Source organism: Tachyglossus aculeatus, chromosome 9 (assembly GCF_015852505.1).
Source record: "Tachyglossus aculeatus isolate mTacAcu1 chromosome 9, mTacAcu1.pri, whole genome shotgun sequence".
Lineage (NCBI taxonomy): Eukaryota > Metazoa > Chordata > Mammalia > Monotremata > Tachyglossidae > Tachyglossus > Tachyglossus aculeatus.
In genome coordinates, this window is record NC_052074.1 from 43,521,094 (window position 1) to 43,544,740 (window position 23,647).

At 44.4% G+C, this 23,647-nt stretch overlaps 1 protein-coding gene across 1 annotated transcript in view; it reads right to left on the bottom strand.

The window, feature by feature from the left end:
• The window catches only part of NEB (nebulin), a 207,242-nt gene that overhangs the window by 132,727 nt on the left and 50,868 nt on the right, over nt 1-23,647 (bottom strand). The window contains exons 33-51 of the mRNA XM_038751620.1: nt 22,897-23,001; nt 22,551-22,658; nt 20,516-20,827; nt 19,508-19,714; nt 17,341-17,445; nt 15,885-15,992; nt 14,169-14,480; nt 12,911-13,117; nt 11,821-11,925; nt 11,579-11,686; nt 10,494-10,805; nt 8,843-9,049; nt 6,792-6,896; nt 6,100-6,207; nt 5,361-5,672; nt 4,435-4,641; nt 4,035-4,139; nt 2,718-2,825; nt 183-494 (exon numbers count right to left, since the gene is read on the bottom strand). Coding sequence (XP_038607548.1) covers nt 183-494; nt 2,718-2,825; nt 4,035-4,139; nt 4,435-4,641; nt 5,361-5,672; nt 6,100-6,207; nt 6,792-6,896; nt 8,843-9,049; nt 10,494-10,805; nt 11,579-11,686; nt 11,821-11,925; nt 12,911-13,117; nt 14,169-14,480; nt 15,885-15,992; nt 17,341-17,445; nt 19,508-19,714; nt 20,516-20,827; nt 22,551-22,658; nt 22,897-23,001 — 3,453 coding nt within the window. The remainder of the gene's footprint in view (nt 1-182; nt 495-2,717; nt 2,826-4,034; nt 4,140-4,434; nt 4,642-5,360; nt 5,673-6,099; nt 6,208-6,791; nt 6,897-8,842; nt 9,050-10,493; nt 10,806-11,578; nt 11,687-11,820; nt 11,926-12,910; nt 13,118-14,168; nt 14,481-15,884; nt 15,993-17,340; nt 17,446-19,507; nt 19,715-20,515; nt 20,828-22,550; nt 22,659-22,896; nt 23,002-23,647) is intronic.

A 23,647-nucleotide genomic window follows, 5' to 3' on the forward strand; every position in this document is an offset into this window, starting at 1 on the left:
GGCAAGGGACAGAACAGATTCAAGAGAGTCAGCCCTTTATGCGGTGCATTAATGAGCACTTTAAAACCAAGATATCTAAGCACTGATTCTAGTCTACCACCCAGGCCACAAATGATCTCCCTTTCTCGACATATGACATCACCGAATAGCGTCAACTATTTACATCGAAGGAAGCACCGCACCTCACTCTGCAACTCGTACACTTTCTTGGCTTGAATGACGTCATTCTGGTCCGGCAGGCATGTCCACTGATGCAGAGGGTGCTTGTAGTCCACATCGCTGACCAATTCCTGGCACTTCTTGGCTAACACAATGCCCAGCATGTCCACGGGGCTGCTGAACTTGGTCTTCCACTTCTCGAAGTCTTTCTTGTACTCCCGGTCGCTCTGCATTTTGGCCACGTTCATGGACAACACCAATTTGGGGTCATCTTGAATGCTACGGAATCCAATATGGTGCCCCTGCTGCTTGCGGTAGCCTTCTTTGTACTTATACTGGAATCACAGACGGAAAGGCAAAGTAAATAGTGTTACAACTGTAAATGGGCAGTCTCTCACAGATGTTTTCTTCTCTGCAGCACTATGTAAGCCTATGGCACAAATCTCCCCCTCTAGACTGTTAGATCGTTGTGGGCAGGGAACATGTTTGCTAATTCTGTTGTACTCTCCCAAGTACATAGTAAGCGCTCAATAAATACCACTGATTGATTGATTTACAAGTTTTCCATGCTGTGCTATTAACCCATGAATAAACATTTATGATAAAAGTAAACAATCTTCAAATTGGACATACAGCTAGATATTTTTGTCCTTCTAAGTGAAGGCTCAACAGTTTGGAAACTAGTGAATCTAGTTTGATTCTTTAGGGACTGAGCTCTGCAGCACCTGAGTGAAGAAACCTGGAGAGAGTCTCCCAGGGGATGACTGTGTGGGAAGAGAGGTATCTAGTAATCATAATAATAATGGTATTTGTTAAGTGCTATGTGCCAGGCACTGCACTAAGCGCTGGGGTGGATACAAGCAAATCGGGTTGGATACAGTCCCACGTGAGGCTCACAATCTCAATCCCCACACAACAGATGAGGCAAGTGAGGCACAGAGAAGTGAAATGACGGGCCCCAGATCACACAGCAGACAAATGGCAGAGCAGGGATTAGAACCCATGACCTTCTGACTCTCAGGCTCATGCTCAAGCACTCTCCACTACGGCATGCTGTTTCTGTGTCACAGAAAAGCTTCAGGACCTTTTCTAATTCCTCTCCCCTAAAAACCGAGCCATGTAGGATCAAAGCGGTACAAAGAGTGAAAAAATGGATCTCTCTCTCTCTGGAGATCTTTATTCAGAAAATCACCCATTTGATCTAGACAGTTAAGACACTCTCAAGGTGGGGTTAAAAGTCTAATTCTACGAGCCCACTGTGCACTGAAATCTTGTGAGGAGGAAGGGTTACGGTTAGATATGCCCCTCATCTAGAGGCATCAATGTTCATTCATTTAATCATATTTATTAAGGGCTTACTGTGTGCAGAGCACTGCACTAAGCGCTTGGGAAGTACAAGTTGGCAACATACAGAGACGGTCCCTACCCAACGATGGGCTCACAGTCTAGAAGGGGGAGACAAACAACAAAACAAAACGTGTGGACAGGTGTCAATGCCATCAATGTTCATGGTGGCAAAGACCTTGTCTACAGAGGTACATATTTGATGACAACAGTTTTCAAACGTTCTACATCCTCTGACAGAAATGAGATTTCATGTCTCTGGAGGAGACATCCAGACAAAATGAAGCAACACAAAGGTGGACTGGATATCAAGAAATGATTCCCAACTTGGATGTCTCCCAAGGAGTACCCTCTACAGGGAAGGGGCCAGTAATATTATCATGTTGACACACTGGAAATTTAGGAAAGCAACAGATGGTCCCCTTCTGACAGGGCAGCCCGCTAAAACATGGAGTGGCCTCTTAGCCATTCAGCCTGGTACATCAGCCCGTCATGTACTTCCCATGGGTTGCTCCTTTCCTTGCTGCTCCGGGATTCTGCCTCTGACTCCCAGCCCATCTGCCACTCTCCTCTACCTAGCCATGCTTCTTCTTGGAAAGCGCTGGCATCACGGAGAAACCTAGAAGCACTAGCCTCAGAGATGGCGGAGTGGTTTGGTGGTAGCGGATCTACCCAGGTGAAGGAATAATAATAATAATAATAATAATAATGGCATTTATTAAGCGCTTACTGTGTGCTTAATACAGAACAGTACAGTACAGTACAGAAAGCACTGTTCTAGGCGCTGGGGAGGTTACAAGGTGATCAGGTTGTCCCACAGGGGGCTCACAGTCTTAATCCCCATTTTGCAGATGAGGTAACTGGCACAAGTTAAGAGAAGTTAAGTGACTTGCCCAAAGTCACACAGAAGCAGACCCTTCTGGGCAGCCCCAGAGACATGACATGAACTTGGGGCCCAGCCACTCACCCCTGCAAATCTATGGAAATTCCCAGCCAATGCCTGCACGCAGCAGATATTTTCCACCTCTGACTTGTGCAGTGCATTGGAAACAGCCCATGGTGATGGGATATGCTTTGTAAAAGTAGTGGTACCTCTCCAAACCCCCACAAAAAAGGAAGTGATTCATTGGCCTTTGCTCTCAATGAACACATTTGTGAACTCGGCGGCCTACACCAGCGGCGGGCAGTGCCAGTCCTAAGCTGACGTTACTTACGTCGCTGGCGATGTCCCTTGATGCCTTGGCCGACTGAACTGAAATAGCGTCAGGGCGGAGGTCGTAGCCTTCCTTCAGTGCTTCTTCCCATCCGAGTTTATACAGTTTCTAACGATGAAAAGAAATATCATCATCATTCTTCCCCCATCAACAAAGAACCAGGAATATGCCTATTCAGAACTGGAATGTTTTCTCCTCCCAAAGGGAATGAGATGGCATTAATTCCCAAGGTTACTGGATGGGACTTGACTGGGAAGGGAGTGAGGACTTCTCTCTATAGGAAATGCCTTCTCCCCCTATTGTCCAGGAGGGCTGGGGGCTAACCCCCTCCCATGAGCAAAAGGAAGAGTATTAAACCGTAGACTGCTTGAGAGCAGGGATGGTCTCTTCTACCTCTATTGTGCTCTCCCAAGGGGTCAGTCCAGTGCTCTGTACACATAGGTGCTCAATAGGTAACTCCTTAAAGGGCAGAAAACCATTAACTAGTTACTCTATCCTAGTCTCCTGAATGCTGAGCGTAGTGCTCGGCACAGAGAAAGCGCTCATTAACTCCCACTGACTGGTTGGTTGAGAGGAGAGACCACTATCTGCCGTTACTTCCACAGACTTCCTATGTCACTCCATCTAATGGACCTTTAGCAATCTGAAAAGAGAGCGAGGAACAGAAGACAGAAGTCACTATATACCCCTAATTTCACCCATGGAATGCCCACCTCCGAGGCTAATGTCTCTGAGAGGAAGAACAAAGGCTAAGATCTTACAGACCCACACGATTACTCTGTAAATACCGGATTCTGGGTAAACTTGCCATAAAAAAAATCTCCTATATCTACCGCCTCTTAAGTACCTGCTCCTCCCAGGAGAGGTGGACAACTTTTTCTTGGGGCCTGATATAAATCCCCAGCCAGGACAGGACATGAGGCCCAGAGCTAGAGCTAGCAGAAGGCAGCCGGGAGAAAGCGCAGATTAACTGCGTGGAGAAAGTGGGATGGAAAGGCCCATCTGGGCCAAAACTTCTCTGCTGTTTCTGTTCATCCCATTCTCTGTTTGGCCGTGGCTCTCTGGCTCCACTGTGGCCCTCACCCACACTAAGGTCACATTCATGTCCTGAGATGAGGGAATCGGTCTCAGTTAAAGGCTTTGTGGCGGCCACGCATTCTTCTGATTCAATATCTGATGACCTGCCCGTTGGCGTTAAGTTTAATCAACTGCTTTCTCTCCCTTTGCCAATGACCTCCCCAGCCCCTCGGTATTTTGGATGGCGAAGAAGAATTCCTTCGACAGTCGTGGCACAAAATATTTTGTAAATGTTCTCACCTGACTGAAGAGCGTCTGGTTCTGTTTAGCCTGCAGAATATCCGGGGTATCGGGCATCACGTGAATTTGAGTTTTATCCTTATTCCAGTCGACGGTATACAGATACTAAAGGAGCGAAGATGAGGGAGTTGATTAGAATAGCTATCTGGGTAACAAGGAGGAATCGGCTTTTCATCTGACAATGTAGTAATCTTTCATGTCCCCAAAACTGCAAGACTTGGGTCGTATGAGATGGACCCTGGATCCCACCCACACAGAGATCTGCAGGTTTTGTGAAACAGGTATTTGAAATGCCCTGAGAGGTATGAGTTAAAAGTAACAAGGACGAGGGCCATTTGGACGGGGAGTGAACAACAAGCGTTCTCCGACAAAGAGGGAGATTGAAAGATCTGCGCTCGACCTTATTCATGGTTTGTGCGTTCTGCTTTGCCAGGACCATGTCCATGGAGTCGGTCAGCTTCTTGAACGGGAAGGTGCTGGGTTGCTGGCGGTACTTCATGTCACTGGCGTACTCCGTCGCTTTCTTGGCTTTCTCCACCTCCAGGGAGTCAGCTGGGTTCCAGCCGAGGCCCCGGTACCACTCGTTATAGTCCTGCTTGTATTCGTTCTGTGGGGGAGAGACAGAGGGGTCTAACTGACAAACCCAGGCCGGGGAGAGGGAGCCGCACGGGATCAGGTTGACCCGGGGCCCCGAGCCAGGACGATGCGTAGGTTGGGATGGGGCAGACTAGGGAATCGCGGGGGTTGGGTGGTCCAATCCATGCCTCCCCCAGTTTAAATTCTCAAGGGCTAAGGGATGATACCTCTGCAGCCTTTTAGACCCTGTCTTCCCCTTCCCACTGCTTTCATCCACGTGCGCTTACTACTCTGGTCCCATGGGAAAAAAGCTCATGCAGCAGCCATGCATTCCCCAACGCAGCGAGCGTGTGTCTTCGCCTTCTCCCCCTACACGTGAGGCTGCGTCTCCTTCAAACTCTAGTGGGTAACGGCCCAGGGCTGCGATCCTCAGCCCTGAGGCTCAGCTTTTTTTTAACGGTATTTGTTAAGCACTATGTGCTAGACACTGCACTAAGCGCTGGAGCAGATAAAAGCTAATCAGGCTGGACACAGTCCCTGCCCCACATAGAGCTCACAGTCTTAATCCCCATTTTACAGATGAAGTGAGGCACAACAAAGTGAAGTGACTTGCCCAAGGCCACACAGCAAACAAGAGGTGGAGCCTGGATTAGAAATCAGGTCCTTCTGACTCCCAGGGTTGGGCTCTACCCACTAGACCACGCTCCACATGGGTGCTCAATAAATAATGCTATTTCTCCTACTTCTTACCGCACTCTGAATGCGATTCATGTTCCTGGTCAGTTCAATGCTCATGGCGTCTGGCAGGAGGATATATTTGTGGATCAGGTGTTTGTAGTTGGTATTGGTTATATTGGCCTGCGCGTCCTTGGCTGCTGTGACACTGAGCATATCAGCGGGGGTCTGGTATCTGGTCTTGGTTGTCTCATAGTTCTTCTTGTATTCCCGATCCGACTGCATTTTCGCCACTTGCATGTAATGGACGAGTTTCGGGTCATCCTGGAGACTGCGGAAGCCCACCATTTTCCCCTTTTCCTTCTCGTAGCTGTGCTTGTACTTGTACTGCAAAGAGACGGGGAGATACTTTGAGGGTCCCGGAGATTCAAGTTGAGGGGGAGGGAGAAAGAAGAAAGCAACTAGGAATTTCAGTTTTCCAACCCTCACTGAGGCTGTTTCCCTTGGAGCGAATTCAGATGGGTAACAGAGACTTTTTGAGGCCCTTGTCTTGTAGATTACAATGTAACCATCTATCATCCTGCCACGTCTCCTTTCATCGAAGCCTTTATGTTTACACCATTTAGGAATTCGTATCTGAAGGTGGCATGCAGAAGCCCCAAGATCAAGCACTTGCTACAACCGGTTACAACCAACCAAACTGATCCTGGCCAACAGCACGCTCTTTTAACAAGACTTTCCTGGGTTCCCCCAATTCCTGTTTCAGGATGAATCTTCCCCCAAGAGATCGTCAGGAAACTTCCGTCAGACTTACGTCACTAGCAATATCTCTAGATGCTTTGGCAGCGGTGATGGAAATCGCGTCCGTCCTGAGGTCATACCCTTTCTTCTTGGACTCTTCCAAGGAAAGCTTGTAGAGTTTCTGGAAGGAGAAACCAAGGTCTCTTTTCACAAAAGGAGAAAGCCCAGCCTGATGCCAAAATAGACTATGCCCATGAGTTCCATTCATGCCAAATGACATTCAGCGACTGTGCTGCGGCTTATCCAACAGGCAAAATTAAAATAGTGAATTACAGAAATCTCTGAAAATATGAAAATCCATTAAAACACTTAGGAAAAATTAATAAGGTTTTCATGGATCAAAACACAGTCTGGGAGGGCACTGCCAATGAAGCAAGGAAGTAGGTAGTTATTTTTGAGATCCAAATTAAACATGAATTAGAGTGTGTCTGTGTGTGTATATGTACACACGCATATAAAAATATAGAAAGGTGGCAGTGAGGCAGGGGTTAGATGCATACACAGACAGATGCATGCATATGGAGGAGGAGAAAACATACACAGAAAGGGGATGTCTGGTTGGGCCAAGGGTATTTTTTGAAAAAAATAATTTCTGGCTATATAATTTCATTTTGGCCCCAACCTAGCATTAGACGATCATTGCCTTTGAAATGTTTCTAATGTCTTCTCAAGGAGCAGAGAATGCTCCAGAAGGGGAATACTTACATCACTCATGTTGATTGCATTTGCCTTTGCCAAAACAATCTCGGGGATATCTGGCATGATGTGAACCTTGGTCTTGTCAGCTTCCCATGCTTGCTTGTAAAGTTGCTGGAAAGGAAAACACTCAAGAGTCAGAAATCCCCCCAAATCCTGCAATTTCATAACCCTAAAATCTTGTTCATTCCAATCCCTATTTTCTTTCCTTCATTTTAAGGAGCCTAAAAATGATTTAATGGGAGCAATCTCCCAAATTCAGACCATTCAGAGGCTCAGAGTGTGGGAGAGTTGTGTCTACCTTCCTTTCCACGTTAGAGTCATTTCCACATTACCCTCTCTAATCTGTGCTGATTATACCTCACACCCTCACACACCTCACTCATTCAATCGTATTTATTGAGTGCTTACTGTGTGCAGAGCACTGTACTAAGCGCTTGGGAAGTACAAGTTGGCAATATATAGAGACGGTCCCTACCCAACAACGGGCTCACAGTCTAGAAGGGAGAGACAGACAACAAAACAAAACATGTGGACAGGTGTCAAGTCAACAGAATAAATGGAAGTAAAGCTAGATGCACAACACTAACAAAATAAATAGAATAGTAAATATGCATACAAGTAAAATAAATAGAGTAATAAATGTGTACAAACTTACATACAGGTGCTGTGGAGAGGGGAAGGAGGTAGGGCAGGGGGGATGGGGATGGGGAGAGTGATGCTGATTCCTGATTTTAGAGTTCTGACCAGTTCAGATAACAGCTGAGCAAATCCAGGTAACGTTCAAGCATGCACGTTGCATGTCTGAGGTCATGCATTTGTCCGAAATTCCATGGGTACCATGTCCCAAAGAGCTACCATCCACCCACCATGGGCGAATAGCAGTTTAATCCACATAAGTGCTCACGTGCAATAAGACTTCTCTCCTATGACGACACCTTATTGTGGCAGGAGAGTTTGTGTTCGCCAACGAAGCCTGAGGCTTCGAGCTATGCTATTGAGAAATACTCCCTTTCCAAGGCTGCCCGTAATGCAAAGGTCTAAGCCAAAGTGTCAAAGTCAATTAACCTTGGCTGGGAAGCAGCGGCACGGGAAAGAGTCAAAGGCGGATGATCAGAGACAATGACAGAGACTGAAGTTTTTACTGAGCGGAAGAAAGCAATGGCAAACCACCGTCTTTTTAACAAGAAAACTCTACGGATATACATACAAGAATGACTACAGATGATGTTAGGACATTCTGAAGAAAATATGTCCATAAAGTCGGCATGAAACGACTTGATGGCATTTACACACATACATATAAATAAGTATTGATTTGCCGCACGCCCTGGAGTAGTCCTGGGGCCTAGGGGCAGGCAGGGGACGGGGCCCGAGGCCCTGTATGTGTGTCGGTTATATCGTACTCTCCCAAGCCCTTCGTACAATGCTCTGCACACAGTAAGTGCTCAGTAAATATGAGCGAATGGCTCTGCCACTTGTCTCCTGTGTGGCCTTGGGCAAGTCACTTCACATCTCTGTGCCTAAGTTACCTCATCTGTAAAATGGGAATTGAAACTGAGCTGTCTCCATGTTTTGTTTTGTTGTCTGTCTTCCCCCTTCTAGACTGTGAGCCCGTTGTTGGGTAGGGACCGTCTCTATATGCTGCTGACTTGTACTTCCCAAGCCCTTAGTACAGTGCTCTGCACACAGTAAGCGCTCAATAAATACGATTGATTGAATGAAAGAATGCCTCCTGGGGATTTTTGCGGATTGGCAATTTGAGGGCACATATTGGCAGGACTGGCTTACATCATTACTCGCAAAAATAAAACTCCTAAAGCAATTGCCAGTGCCTTATGACTTTCCTGTAGACTGTAAGCTCCTTGTGGGCAGGGATCACATCTACCAACTCTATCTTATTGTATTTTCCCAAGCACTTAGTACAGTGTTCTACATGCAAGTACTCCCTAAAAACCATTGGTTAATTCCAGTGGCACTGAGCACTTCCAGGAACTTGAAGACTTGTTAAATTCTCTGTGATGTAGGTAGAACAGTCCAAGTTTAAAATGTTTTCTTACATTATTCATGATTTTTGCATTATTCTGGGCTAGAACCATGTTCATGGAGTCCATCAGCGTGGAATACTTCAGGGTGTCTGGATGTTGTCGGTATTTCTTTTCGCTCACGATTTCCATGGCTTTCTTGTTCTTCTCAGCTTCTAAGGAGCCTATGGGTAGCCAGCCAATCCCCTTCATGTAATCATCATAGTCAGCTTTATACTGATTCTTTAAGAAAGAAAAACAGGAACAGATGACATTATAAGAAGCTATGAGGGTTCATTCAAAATAATTAATGAACATTATTAACTGTTTTTAGAGATTTTTGCTAGCAAATATTAAGAGGAATAAAAATTGTGCAGTTCAACATCTGTCCAGCTTTTGGTGATATTCATTACACTGTTTTATCCACAATGAAAACAGCCTCAACAGAGGCAGTTTTACAGCTTAGTTTACTGTCTTTGTTGCCTTCAGAATGGAAAAGTCAATTTCCCATGGATTTTTTTTTCCCTCTTTGGATACAGTGATTCATTAATTTAGATGATTCCTCATTCTACACTCTGTTCTCCTATTAGGTAGGGACTGCATTCTTCAAAATCTTAAGTTCATGAAAACTTACATGGTAGTATTCATTATGCCCACTGCAAGAGTGTATACATAAACCGTCTCTTCTGATACCACATATCTCTGTGGCCCAAGAGGCTTGGGATGTCGGAAGAATGTACTCTAATTCCATACAGAATCCTAGCCAAAGAGTGGTGTTGGATGATAATTCCCAATTCCCCACGGCATCCTAGCCAAAGCACGCAGTGAAACACACTGCGACAGAACTGAGTGTATGTACTGAACCAAATTTTAAAATCCAGCACTGCTTCAGAACAACAATCTGATGGACCCAGTGTTCTGTCTATGCCAATGTCTTCCTCCCAGGTTTTCTTCCTTGGCATTCACCCTTAAGCTTGTGGATTACCCTCATCAAGAACTCATTAAAGACTTCTTGAATTTATCCAACTCCCTTTGAGGCTACAGGAATCTAATAGCTGTGGTGAAAATTCCCATATGCTTACCCCTCCGCAGGGTGAAAAATAACCTTTTTATTTTTCTTTGGTTTGAACACTTCAACTGTAAGCTTCAATGGACAAGATAATGTGGATGTTGGTCAACAGCAATTCCCTATTTTCTCTGGGGCCAATTTCCATGATTTTATAAATTTCCTTCATCTCCCATCTCAATCCTCATCTTCCTAGACAATGGAAGCAACTTCTTTCCCCTGTCCATTTTGGTGGCCCTTCTCTAAACCTCCAGCCCTGTTTGAATCCTTATGAGATTGTTTTGTACTCTCCCAAGTGCTTAGTAGAGTGGTCTGCACAGTCAGTACTCAGTAAATATTGATGATGATGTAGGAACCTGCAATATTCCAGGGGTGAGTATATCACAGTTTAATTGAAGGGTTGCTCCTCGGCCTGACAGCCACTAAACATCGGTTTTAAAACTTATGGGAGCGCTGAACACTCACTGAGGTTCTCTTTCCTTTATTTAGTCATCCATTTAATCATACTTATTAAGTGTTTACTGTGTGCAGAGCCCTGTATTAAACGCTTAGCACTGTACTAAGTCGCTACTGGCACCTCCGAGTCCATTGTCACGGGGCTGTGCCCTGACTTTCACTTACATTACTCTGGATCTGCATCATATTTTTGGCCAACTCAAAATTCATGGCATCAGGGAGGAGGTTGTATGAGTGTATCAGGTTCTTGTAGTTAATATTCGTAGCCACTTCTTGTGACTTCTTGGCTGTCACCATGCTGAGCATGTCCACCGGTGTTTGGAACGATGTCTTGGACTTCTCGTAACCTTTTTTGTATTCCCGTTCGGACTGCATCTTAGCCACCTGCATGAAGTGCACTAGTTTGGGGTCATCTTCGAGACTCCGGAAGCCAATGTGCTTCCCCTTTGCTTGTTCATAAGCTTTTTTGTATTTGTACTGGGGAGAGACAGAGAGAGAGGGAGAGAGAGAGAGAGCACATCCATGAGAATGTCGGAGCTAGGGGCTGTCAACATGTCTGCACCCCTAGGCATATTTCAAAGATCTGTAAGGGGAGCGACTATTTTGCCAGCAATGGGAAACCAACATTTAGAGGCAGGAACAGTTAATTAGCAATTGGCTCATCTAGTGCCAAGTTATCTGCTGCTCTGCTTTGCTCCCTCAGCCCTGGATAATAATCCCTCCTTACATAAATTTGCCAGACCATAGCTCTCCCCATCTTTAAAGCCCTCCTTAAAATCCCACCCCTTTCAGGAAGCATTCCCCAAATCATCTGTTAGTTGCCCCTGTTCCAGCAGTACCCTTAACACGTAAGTATTTTATCCCTAATTTTCAGCATCAATCAGCACATTTTCTTGGTGCTTTCATTTGCATATTCAATTATTAGTTCAGCTGTTCTTGTATTTGTCCTACTACCGGTTATGTTCTTTTCTTCCTTAGGGTCCCGCTGTTTGCAACAAATAATTGTCTGTATCTCCCTCATTAGATTGGGAGTTCCCTGAGGGCAGGAAACACGCTGTCTTGTGTCTGCTGTATTCACCCCAGTGCTTAGGGTAGTGCTTCACACTCTGGAGGCCCTCAAGAACTACCACTGATCGCTCACCTGCGTGGGTGTGGGAGGGAGGTTTAAGATAGAGGGGAGGATGTCCAAGGTGAAATACAACACTACAGGGGAACAGTTCTCCTAATGGGGGTCAAGCACGAGAACTTACATCACTTGCAATATCTGTGCCCGCCTTGGCAGCCTGAATTGGGATGGCATCTGTTCTTAGGTCATAACCTTTCTTCTTTTCTTCTTCCCATCCAGCTTTGTAGAGTTTCTAATCCCCACAACGGAAAAGAAAGCATATCATCTTAGTAAAGTTAAAACTTGTGATCTTGTCCTCTTGCAAATTAACAACACACGTGGGTGGGTAAAGTGGGCCAAAAGGCCCATTCGGCTTTCGCTACTCACATCGCTCATGGTTATCTGGTTTATTCTAGATAACACGATATCGGGAGTGTCTGGCATGACATGGATCGTGGTCTTCTCTTTGTTCCACTTATCGGTGTACAGCCTCTACAACAGACAAATCACAACATTTAGGTGCTGGAAAGCAGATGGAACAATAACAAATTATTAAGCCTTTGCTCTGATCCTCCAAATCCGCATGCATTTCTGGGCAGCATCTTGTCCATCTACTTGGGATAGAGCAGGATAGAGCAGCTCCTTGAATCTAACGTTTTGACCCTTATTACATCCCTAACTTAACCCTTTTATAACCACCCTCATCTCTCCACTCCCACAATCCCTTGGCCAGGTTTTTTGCTACCAGATGTCGACTGGCCAGAATCTCCCTACTCATGTGCGAGGGTTTCTCACAACTAACCAACACCTTTGCTGTTCTTCTGGAGCAGATGCTAGATGATTATAAACTGAACGCTGATCTCCACAGATGGCAGAACTGAAATGGGGGCCCTGGGTTAAGGATTAACTAGTGAGCCCCTCCTTGCCCACCTCGCTTTCAAAAAGGAGGTCCAGCTAGAAGGGATGGGGTTGCGGACGATGGTGGTTCCTCCTCTCCTCCCTTCCACAGGCTGAGCAGAATGCAATAATCACTAGAGGGGAGGGTGCATAGAATTTCTGCCACCTCTGTTGCTTTTAGTTCTTGATCGAACTTATCCACAGTGGCAGGAGGTAGAAAAAAGCCGGTGGGAGTGAAGTTAGCTCCAGGTCTCAGGACGGTGTCAGGCTCTAGTCAAACACCTTATTTTGGCGAGTGGACATGACAGCCAAGTCCTTGAACAGTTTAGTTACTGTGTTGACTGTGTTAGACTGTGAGTAAGGACTGTCTCTATATGTTGCCAATTTGTACTTCCCAAGCGCTTAGTACAGTGCTTTGCACACAGTAAGCGCTCAATAAATACGATTGATGATGATGATGACTGGTGACCAGAGAACCTTCCCCAGGGCCAACTCGATATTTCCTTCTCTCCCTCTCTTCCCCCCCACTTCCTCCTCTCCCCTTCTGTTGTCCTCTCCCTCCCATCAAGTGAGCGCTCACCTTATCCATGGTCAGTTTATTGCTTTTGGCAAGCACTTGGTCCATGGAATCCATGGATAGGGTAAACTTGAGTTTTTCGGGGTGCTGTCGGTACTTCTTCTCGCTGAGAATCTCCCCCGCTTTCTTCACCTTCTCTATCTCCAGGGACTCATTGGGCATCCAGCCGATTCCTTTCATCCAGTTGGTGAAGTCCGACTTGTAGATATTCTTTAAAAGAGTGGAGAGTGTTTCAGGCAGGGTGGCAGGAACCAAACTCTAGACTTTAGTGGCCGCGGCTGCTGGATTTAGTCACAGTCTAACATTGTAAATGGTAACATAAGGTTCTCTCTCCAGTAATGGGGCCAGTAAAGAATTGGCCTCAGTGGAGATTTAGAACAAGAAACACAAATGCCATCTTGTCTTGGCATTTTTCACAGAAATAACGAGCCTGGAGAGGCAAAGAAAGAACATGGTCTCCTCCAAAACCCAGAAGCTCAGAAACTTAGATTAGGCTTAGTAGAGGAAATAGACTGCTTTCTCATTATACCTAATCTGTGGGAGAATTAGGTATTACATTTATGTGCTCCAAAATTGTTTCATCTACTTTATCCCAGGATGCTTATGTGCCATTAACTGTGAGCTCATTATGAACAGGGAGGTAACTGCTGATTCTGCTGAATTGTACTCTCCCAAGTGCTTAGAGCAGTGCTCTGTACATAGTAAGCATACAATAAATACCTTTTATTGATTGAGTGAATAATAATAATTGTATTTGTGAGGCACTTACTATGTGCCAGGCACTGTACTAAGCTCTGAAGGGAAGGATGATTTGAAACATGAATGAAGATAAAGACTAAACCTAACTCAGCTCAACCAAAGTCCTGAATCCTCGGTTTGGTTGGTTTAGGATCCAAAGTTTCCACTTAAAGACATTAAAACTGAGATAGTTTGGTTGAATGCTATTGGTTAATACTGATTGCGTCGGCCAATAATGGCCGGTCTGCTTCCCTTAACAAGGTGATCGCTCTTAACAGTGTGGGCTAGTGCAGAGCACGAGTCTGGGAGACAGAGGACCTGGGCTCTAATCCCACTCCACCTCTTCTCTGCCTTGTGATCTGGGGTGAGCCATTTAACTCCTCTGTGCCTCAGTTCCCACATCTGCAAAATGGGGATTCAATACTTCTCCCTCCTACTGAATGGGAACCCCATGCGGGACCTGATTATCTTGGCTCTAAGCTCTTAAACACCACAGTCATTGTTAACAACGGGAATTACATACATCGCTCTGGAGCTGCATCATGTTTTTCGAATGCTCCAGGGGCAGAGCATCGGGCAAGAATGTGTAATCGTGGATGGGCTGTCGGTAGTTGGTATTTGTCACTGCTTCTTGGGACTGTTTAGCCGCCGTCACACTGATCATGTCCAATGGCGTGTGATACCGGGTCTTGCTGGCTTCGTATCCCTTCTTGTACTCCCGCTCTGACTGCATTTTGGCCACGTTCATGTAGTGAACCAGTTTAGGGTCATCTTGCAGGCTACGGAATCCCACTTGCTTCCCTTTGGCCTTCTCATATGACTCCTTATACTTGTACTAGAGGAGGAGAGAGCACAAAACAATGTGAGCGGGCTCTTCGAAAGACTATGAGCATGTTCAATCAATCAATCGTATTTATTGAGCGCTTACTGTGTGCAGAGCACTGTACTAAGTGCTTGGGAAGTACAAGGTGGCAACATATAGAGACAGTCCCTACCCAACAGTGGGCTCACAGTCTAGAAGGGGGAGACAGAGAACAAAACCAAACATATTAACAAAATTAAATAAATAGAATAGATATGTACAAGTAAAATAGAGTAATAAATATATACAAACATATATACATATATACAGGTGCTGTGGGGAAGGGAAGGAGGTAAGATGGGGGGATGGAGAGGGGGGAGACAGGGAGAGGAAGGAGGGGGCTCAGTCTGGGAAGGCCTCCTGGGTTCCTGAGTTCATCCCACCTGACATTTGGATAGACATTTGGATAGAGAAGCAGTGTGGCTTGGTGGAAAGAGCCCAGGCTTGGGAGTCAGAGGTCGTGGGTGACATTGGGCAAGTCACTTCACTTCTCTGTGACTCAGTTACCTCATCTGTAAAATGGGGATCAAGACTGTGAGCCCCAAATGGGACAACATGATCACTTGTATCTATCCCAGCACTTAGAACAGTGCTTGCCACATAGTAAATGCTTAACAAATACCAAATTATTATTATTATTATTATTATAGACAGGCGAAAAAAGGGGACACAACCATCTAATCGATCGACTAAAACCTCCCCTCAAAATGGGGGCAGAAGGCCAGGGCGGGATGACTTCGTTGAAGTCATTTCCAGCCAAGACAAATCCATTCCTCTAAAATAACTGTAACCTCCTATCAATTCCGTTGTATTCTCCCAAGAACTTACTACGGTGGTCTACACACTATAAGCACTCAATAAATGCCACTGATTGATAACATTAAACATCTGAATGAAGTCTACTAAAGAAATTCAGACTGGAGCTTTTAAGCGTGCACCCATCAAGGTCAGCCAACTATTATATCAGAAATTTCCCACTTGCAGCTATTTCTGATGCACCTATCCAAGAACGACTCAAAACTCAGATGGTTGGAGAGCAAAAAGAGCTCATTAGTACTACGGGAATTCTATAGTACTGAACAATTTTCAACTTTCACGGCCAGAGGTGAATAAAAGCTTTGCAACTCGCCACTAATTCAACTGTTTACAGTTTTTAAAGTCAGAATGAGGCCATTTTTCCCTTTCTATGAAAGGTTCCTGGACTAAATTTTTTTTAAAATAGCTTAAAGTGGAGCACTCGGAGAAAATGTTGCTGATGTGTGTACTGTCATTCCTTAGTGGGGCTGAGATATTGCTGAAAAATTAGACTTCCAATTTTAGCATCACAATTTGGAGCAAGACACTAGAGTTCCCACCAGTCCTTCAAATTATACCTACATCACTGGCAATGTTTCGTGATGCTTTCGCAGCTTGGATTGGAATAGCATCTGTTGGCAAATCATAACCCTTGGCAAGACTCTTCTTCCAGTCTGCTTTGTAGTGAGCCTGAGAAAAGAGAAAATAGAAACCAAGGAAGGTGTGAGATTAAGTCCAATTGACGGAGAAGGGGAACAGGAAGCTCCATGCTATCCTCATTTCCACCTATTTGCTTTTTTTTGTTTTTCTTTCAGAGATAAGCAGCTGCCCTCCGTTCAAACCGCTTTCCAAGAAGGTGATTCACTTTCAAAAACTTCTACCTGAGGCTGTCCTGCTGGCGGAAGCATTTTCATTCATTCATTCATTCAATCGCATTTATTGAGCGCTTACTGTGTGCAGAGCACTGTACTAAGCGCTTGGGAAGTACAAGTTGGCAACATATAGAGATGGTCCCTACCCAACAGTGGGCTCACAGCCAAGAATTTTATGAGGAGGAATGGTGTAACAGGCCACCTTTTTGCAGGAATGATAAATTCTAGGTTTTAATTTCTGTTTTTCTATGGGGATTATTCAGTTTTTAGAGGAGAAGCTTACGAGGTGATTTAGGTATTGGCTTCAAGTATATAGAGGGCTCTTTCGCAGAAGATACTAATTTTTCTTTATCTCCAGAGCTGAGAAGAGAATATAGAATGAAATTACTGCATAAGAGATTTAGGGAGTCCCTTGAAGGAAAAGGGCTATGGCTAATTTCCACCCAAGTATTCTTTCCCCGTGCCTAATACAATGCTCTGCATGCAGTAAGTGGTTAATAAATACTATTATCACTATAGCTGGTGTAGGCAATGGGAAGAATTTCCTGAGGGTGAAGGAGTGGCTAAAACATGAAAGATCAGGGAATTTTTGGAGGTCTTCGAGACTAGGATAGTCTCTCCTTCTGAGTTAAAAGCGATCCTGTCTTCAGAATGGAAACTGGACAGGACAGTCACCCAGGACCCAATCCCTGCCCAATAATTCTCTAATAGTTCTCTAATTCAAACAAACAATGTTAGCAGCAAGTCCTAGTGGAAAGATCCCGAGTCTGGGAGTCAGAGGACCTGGGTTCTAATCCCAGCTCTGCCAGTTGCCTGCTGCATGCCATTGGGAAAGTCACTTACCTTCTCTGTGCCTCAGGTTCCTCAGCTGTAAACTGACGATTCAAAACCTGTTCTACCTCCTAGACTGAGAGCCCCATGAGGGGCAGGGATTATGTCCAACCTGATTAACCTGAATCTGCTTCAGTGCTTAGAACAGTGCTTGACACATAGTAAGTACTTAAATTCTGTACATAATGTCATAAATTAGTAATACTAAAGATGATACATTTCATATACCTTCCATACAAATCCTCAAAGTGTAATTCATCACTGAGGAAAAAACTGGTGACCTTTAAATAATCCCACCAAGCCAAAAATTGTTGAATAATGTTCCAAATACTTACTTCACTCATGTTCAGGGCATTCACCTTGGCTTGAATAAACTGAGGGAGTTCAGGGTCCAAAGTATACGTGTGTTTCATTTTTTCCCCCTCCACTTTATACTTCAGCTAGAAAGAAGAAAGAAAGCGCATCTATCAACTGATCTGATGACCAAACATCACCTCCTAATCGGTGCTGTTCTGTATTTATACTTTTAATGAATACAAACAAATTGTCTATAACGGGTTCCGCTCCCCTAGAGGTATTTCCATGTGCATCGGGTGGGGGGACAGCTAAACATTTAGTACAATGCTTGACACATGGTAAAACCTTAAATTCCAAAATTATTATTATTACTATTATTATGATGAAGAACAGTTTTCTCTGGTCACCTGCTACTTATCTTCACTCCACCAGAAGGCTACCTCAGTTTTGGAGAGCATTTCTGCAGGTGGCTGCGTGAAAGTCTGCACGTGAGGGAGAAACTGAACTAGGGAGGAAGGGCTCGGTACAAGAAAGAATTCACAAAAGTATAATAATGATAATAATAATAATGGCATTTATTAAGCACTTACTATGTGCAAAGTACTGTTCTAAGCGCTGTGGAGGTTACAAGGTGATCAGGTTGTCCCACGGGGGGTTCACAGTCAATCCCCATTTTACAGATGAGGTAACTGAGGCACAGAGAAGTTAAGTGACTTGCCCAAAGCCACACAGCTGACAATTGGCAGAGCTGGGATTTGAACCCATGACCACTGAGTTCATAGCCCATGCTCTTTCCACTGAGCCACGCTGCTTCTCTAATGTTATGTTAGGGAGACCTGGTTAGAGAGGTTGGGGGTGGGGGGTTATGTCAAATGAAACCTTGGGTTCAAAGGTATACAGTTCTTAAAAATATTGAAAATTCCTTTCCCATGTTATAGGGGACAAGAACATAAAAATATTCTTCCTAATGTTCAATAATCATCCAACAAACTGCAATAACTATATCAAGTAGCACAGTCACTGCTAGGAAAGCATGCAGATGAAAGAGAAACTCCTCTGGATGCCCTGGGTGCTTAATAAACCCTCGACTGAGGGTTGATCTTGTAATTTTAGATGAAAGCCTCAGTAACTATGACAATAGGACACAAGGAGAGCTTGAATGTGTGAAGTCTATGAATAAAAAAAATCTTCCATAGCTAGCTGGTAGTTTTCACTGCCATCTCTTCCTCCTCACACCTAGCACCCGAATTCCTCAAAAGTTGCAAGACCGATTGCTTTGATTTCCTCCCAAACACTTAACAGAGAAGGTGTGACTCGAGTGACACTGTCAAGAAGGCAGGGAAAAAGATGGAGGTGGCTGGGGGGGACTATAACTGGATAATCAATTAATGGCCACTTTTAGAAGAACTGAGATTTGACTCTAATCACACTGGGCCTGAAAACACTAGGGAGTAGCTAATCTTGCAACCGGGAAGCAAGATTAGGCATTCATTACCCTTCATAGACATTCTGAGTTCACGCACCCTGACACTAGGCCAAGAAAACAGTAGCACAGCTGAGACAAAACCTGCAAATCACTCAATATTTCTCCCTCCCCACACCTCCCCTTTGGTCTCCACTATCTAGATGCTTCTAGTGCACAACATTTCCTTGCCTGAACTATGGGAATTCAGACCAAAGTGTATTTTTAGGCATTAATTACATCATTTCCAGCTCTGAGCTCTACCAGTTTACCACGTTAGAAATGGTGCCTGGACAGAGTAGAATGGGTAGGAAGGAAGCAATTTGCTTCCAGAGAGCTGATTCTTTGTGATTAGGCCACATCCAGACACAGGAAGCCTTATGCTTACCACATATGTTGACTGGGGAATCTTCCGTACGGCAGGCTTATTGACAACCAGCCAAAAGAGCTCATGGTTCTGCATTTGGATCCAGCTACGGCATCCAAGTGCCGAATTCCTAATTCCACCCCTGATGGATTCAGGAGCAAGCGATTTCAAAGGTGAGGGACCCTCACTGTCCTTTGGAAAACCCTGATGCAGCCCTGCCTCTGAATGTCCAAATACTTGTGTTACTGGAATTTATGTCTTTAACCAAGTAATACTGAAAAACTATGGCGTCCATCAGACATATAAACCTCATCCAAAAGTTCCCTCAAGCCAATCTAGGGGCTGGGTTCCTTGTGACGCATAATGAAGTGCTTACATCGCTTAATTGCTTGGTATTCTGCTGGGCCAAGACCATTCCCATAGAATCAGTCACGCTGGTGAATTTGATCGTGTCTGGGTGCTGGCGATATTTCTTCTCGTTCAGTGCATCGCCTGCTTTTCTGACTTTTTCAACCTCCAGAGAGCCGATTGGGATCCATCCAATGCCCTTGAAAAAGTTGTTGTAATCTTCTTTGTATAAATTCTAAAAAGGAGAAATGTCAGGGTGAAGGAATATAACCAACAAAACTTTCTTCCAATGAAGCTCGATCGCGTGAACCCCTCACTCATCACAGTATAGTTTTAAGCGTACTCATTTGGTTCCAAAAACGATCTAAAAAATGACCCTCTTGATTTCAACAGTGCAGGAATGATTCTCCTAGTTTTTCTAGCTCTTTCATTCATCCAATCGTATTTATTGAGCGCTTACTGTGTGCAGAGCACCGTACTCAGCGCTTGGAAAGTACAATTCAGCAATAAAGAGAGACAATCCCTGACCATCCCGGGCTTACAGTCTAGCTCTTCATTTTCCCTCCCCAATCTTTCAAGGAGCAGCATCCTCAGGTCCCTATATGCCATTTTTAGGTTTGAGATGATCATGAAGCCATAGTTTAATACAAAATCTTTCAGAGACTGCATTTGCATGCTGAAACAAATACCGTCTCAAATTTTTCAGCGTACTTCATGGGGTCATTAGCTAAACACAGCAAATCAGTCATTCATTCAATCGTATTTATTGAGCGCTTACTGTGTGCAGAGCACTGTACTAAGCGCTCGGGGAGTACAAGTTGGCAACATATAGAGACGGTCCCTACCCAACAGCGGGCTCAGTCAGTACATAGGCTGTGCGCTCCACAGCTTTTAAGACTGTAAAACCATTTTCCTGGATGCAAAGTTGCTCAGGGGTATTTTTAAGGGGTTTTTAGTGCGGCCGGAGTTGAGCTGGCCAAGAACGCCATCGCTACCGATGAAACCAGCGCCCATCCACACGTCTGAAGACACTTACATCACTCTGAATTTGATTCATATTTCTGGAGTGCTCCAGGCTCATGGCATCCGGTAAGTAGGTGTAGTGGTGGATGGGCTGCTTGTAGTTGATGTTGGTGGTGACGTCCTGAGCCATCTTCGCAGCAGTGATGCTAACCATGTCCCCAGGCGTGTGGTAAGAGGTCTTGGTCGTCTCATAGTTTTTCTTGTATTCGCGGTCAGACTGCATCTTGGCAACGTTCATGTAATGGACTAGTTTGGGATCATCTTGGAGACTTCTAAAACCAACTTGCTTTCCTTTCGATTTTTCATAAGCTTCTTTGTACTTATACTGTAGAGACAGAGCTCGGTTACTGAAGGAAAGCTACTGGATGCATAACTATAGTTGAACAGGGAGACACACAGAATGGTAGGGAATCCATTGACTATGTCAGAAAGGGGCATATGAAATACTAATAGATCACAATCGATATCTGTTTCCCTCCTACTTAAACTATGAGCCCAATCCCTCCTGGAAGAAGGACTCTGCCTGACCTGATAATAATAATAAGGATGGTATTTGTTAAGCGCTTACTATGTGCAAAGCACTGTTCTAAGCGCTGGGGGAGGATACAAGGTGATCAAGTTGTCCCACGTGGGGCTCACAGTCTTCATCCCCATTTAACAGATGAGGGAACTGAGGTTCTGAGAAGTGAAGTGACTTGCCTGAGGTCACACAGCAGACATCATCATCATCATCATCATCAATCGTATTTATTGAGCCCTTACTATGTGCAGAACACTGTACTAAGCGCTTGGGAAGTACAAATTGGCAACATATAGAGACAGTCCCTACCCAGCAGTGGGCTCACAGTCTAAAAGGGGGAGACAGAGAACAAAACCAAACATACTAACAAAATAAAATAAATAGGATAGATATGGACAAGTAAAATACTTGTAAAATACAGACATGTGGTGGAGTCGGCATTCAAACCCATGACCTCTGACTCCAAAGCCCAGGCTCTTGCCACTGAGCCACGCTGTATCTTGTATCTATCCCAGTGCTTAGTACAGTGCTTGGCACACAGTAGATGTTTATACAAATACCATTATTAATTATTATTATTGTCTCCAAAGAGGATCCCACTGTGAATGAGAGACACTTTTAACTACTTGTTATTTTACTCTATTTGTGAAAGGGTCAGGAGTCTAGTGCAGTGCAAGCGCTTGGTACAGTGCTCTGCACACAGTAAGTGCTCAATAAATACGATTGAATGAATGAATGAATGAATGAGTCAAGAGTGTCAGTTTGAATTGAAGACCTGTATCTTGGATTGTAGGTCCTCCTGGGCGAGGAATTTGTCTTTTACTTGTGTTGTGGCTTCCCAAGCATTTAGTATAGGATGGCACATTCATCAGGTACTTAATAAATACCATTACTACTACTATCTTCTCTTCACTCTTCTCCCTTTGGAGATGAATTGACTGTGGAGCTTTCTTTGGGGTGAACGGCAAAATCTCTACTTGGTTTTACGCTTTCAGTTTTCCCCCAAAGCAAGAACACACTACAGAGTAATTGTTTATTTAGCTTTCAGTGACAAATGAACTGAGAGCTCATGCACAGTAGATAAGTGGTCTCCAGTTGAAATACAACCATATTTCAGAGTAATGGGCCTCCTCCCATTTGGCTAGGAAAATTGTTCATTTTATCTGACCCACTTCAACCCTCTCCTGTACAATTTTAGTGCACGCAGTCTCTGAATTCAGGCAGCTAATGCCAGTCGATCTATCCCTACTGAAAATAAATGCCGGATGTCAGGGAAATGTGCCTTTGGAGGTAATCTGGGCTGCAAACCAGGCCTGAAAATTACTGTCCTTTCTCTAAGAGCTCCTTCAATTGGTTTCAATGGCAAGGAATCATCAATCACGTCAAGAAACGGAGAACTTTTTTAAGCGAAAGAACCACTTTGTATGGGATTCGGAGGGTGAAGTCAATGAATTGAGATGTCCGTGGGATGAATTCAATCACATTTTCAAAACAAATATCACAAATACCTTCTGAAATGAGTACTTACATCACTAGCGATGTTTCTTGAAGCTTTGGCTGCAGTAATTGAGATGGCGTCTCCCAGGACGTTATTCCCTTTGGCTATTAAGTCTTGCCAGTCCCGTTTATAACACGCCTGGAGTGGAAATGAAGATTGGAGCTTGGTTTTTATCCAATGCAACACACCAGAATTCAAGTCCAACCTACTCAACACCAAATTTGTTATTCACCACTCATTCAGGACTGTCCATGGCAAGGTTACACCGACACAGACTGTAGCTCACAGACCGCCCCTTTCATGACCTAAGTTTCAGTAAGAAATGCACTTCATTAGTAATTTTTGCATTCAACACGACCACTGAGAGACTACTTACCTCACTGATGTTATAAGCGTTACATCTGGCCTGGATAAACTGAGGTAGGTCGGGGCAGATGGTAAAGTTATGTTTCATCTCCTCTCCTTTGGCTTTATACAGTTTCTGTGAATACAACGATGAAAAAAAACTTAATGAAACTCACTGTCGACACCACATGCTGTCAGATTAATGTTTGCAATCTTCAAGATTCAATTATTTTCCACAAGCCCACATTACTGTGAGAAAGGCCATCAGGCACCTGGGCATCCTGAGATTAATTTTTAAAAAAAGACAAAAAAAAAAAATCAAGCTATGGAGAGGAAGAATCCTGGAGAAATGGAAATAGCGAAAAATGGAAAGTTCTTTGAGGGCCAGGATAACACTCTGAAGGTCTATTCAACACTCCCAAGTGATTAGTACTAATCTTTGTACACAGCAGGTGCTTAGTAAATACTTGATTGATTGATTGAAAGTCTCCTACTACGCCTCAGCTGGTGTTCTACCCTCAGCTCATACCCTACTTTCATTCCAAGAAAAATGCTCTATGCTCAGCTCGTACTCTTTTCATCTCAGTTCACTTCAGTTCATTGAGAAGCAGCGTAATTTAATGGAAAGAGCCCGGGCTTGGGAGTCAGGTCATGGGTTCTAATCCCGGCTCCGCCACTTGTCAGCTGGGGGACTTTGGGCAAGTCATTTCACTTCTCTGTGCTTCAGTTGCCTCATCTGGAAAATGGGGATTAAGACTGTGAGCCCCATGTGGGACAACCCG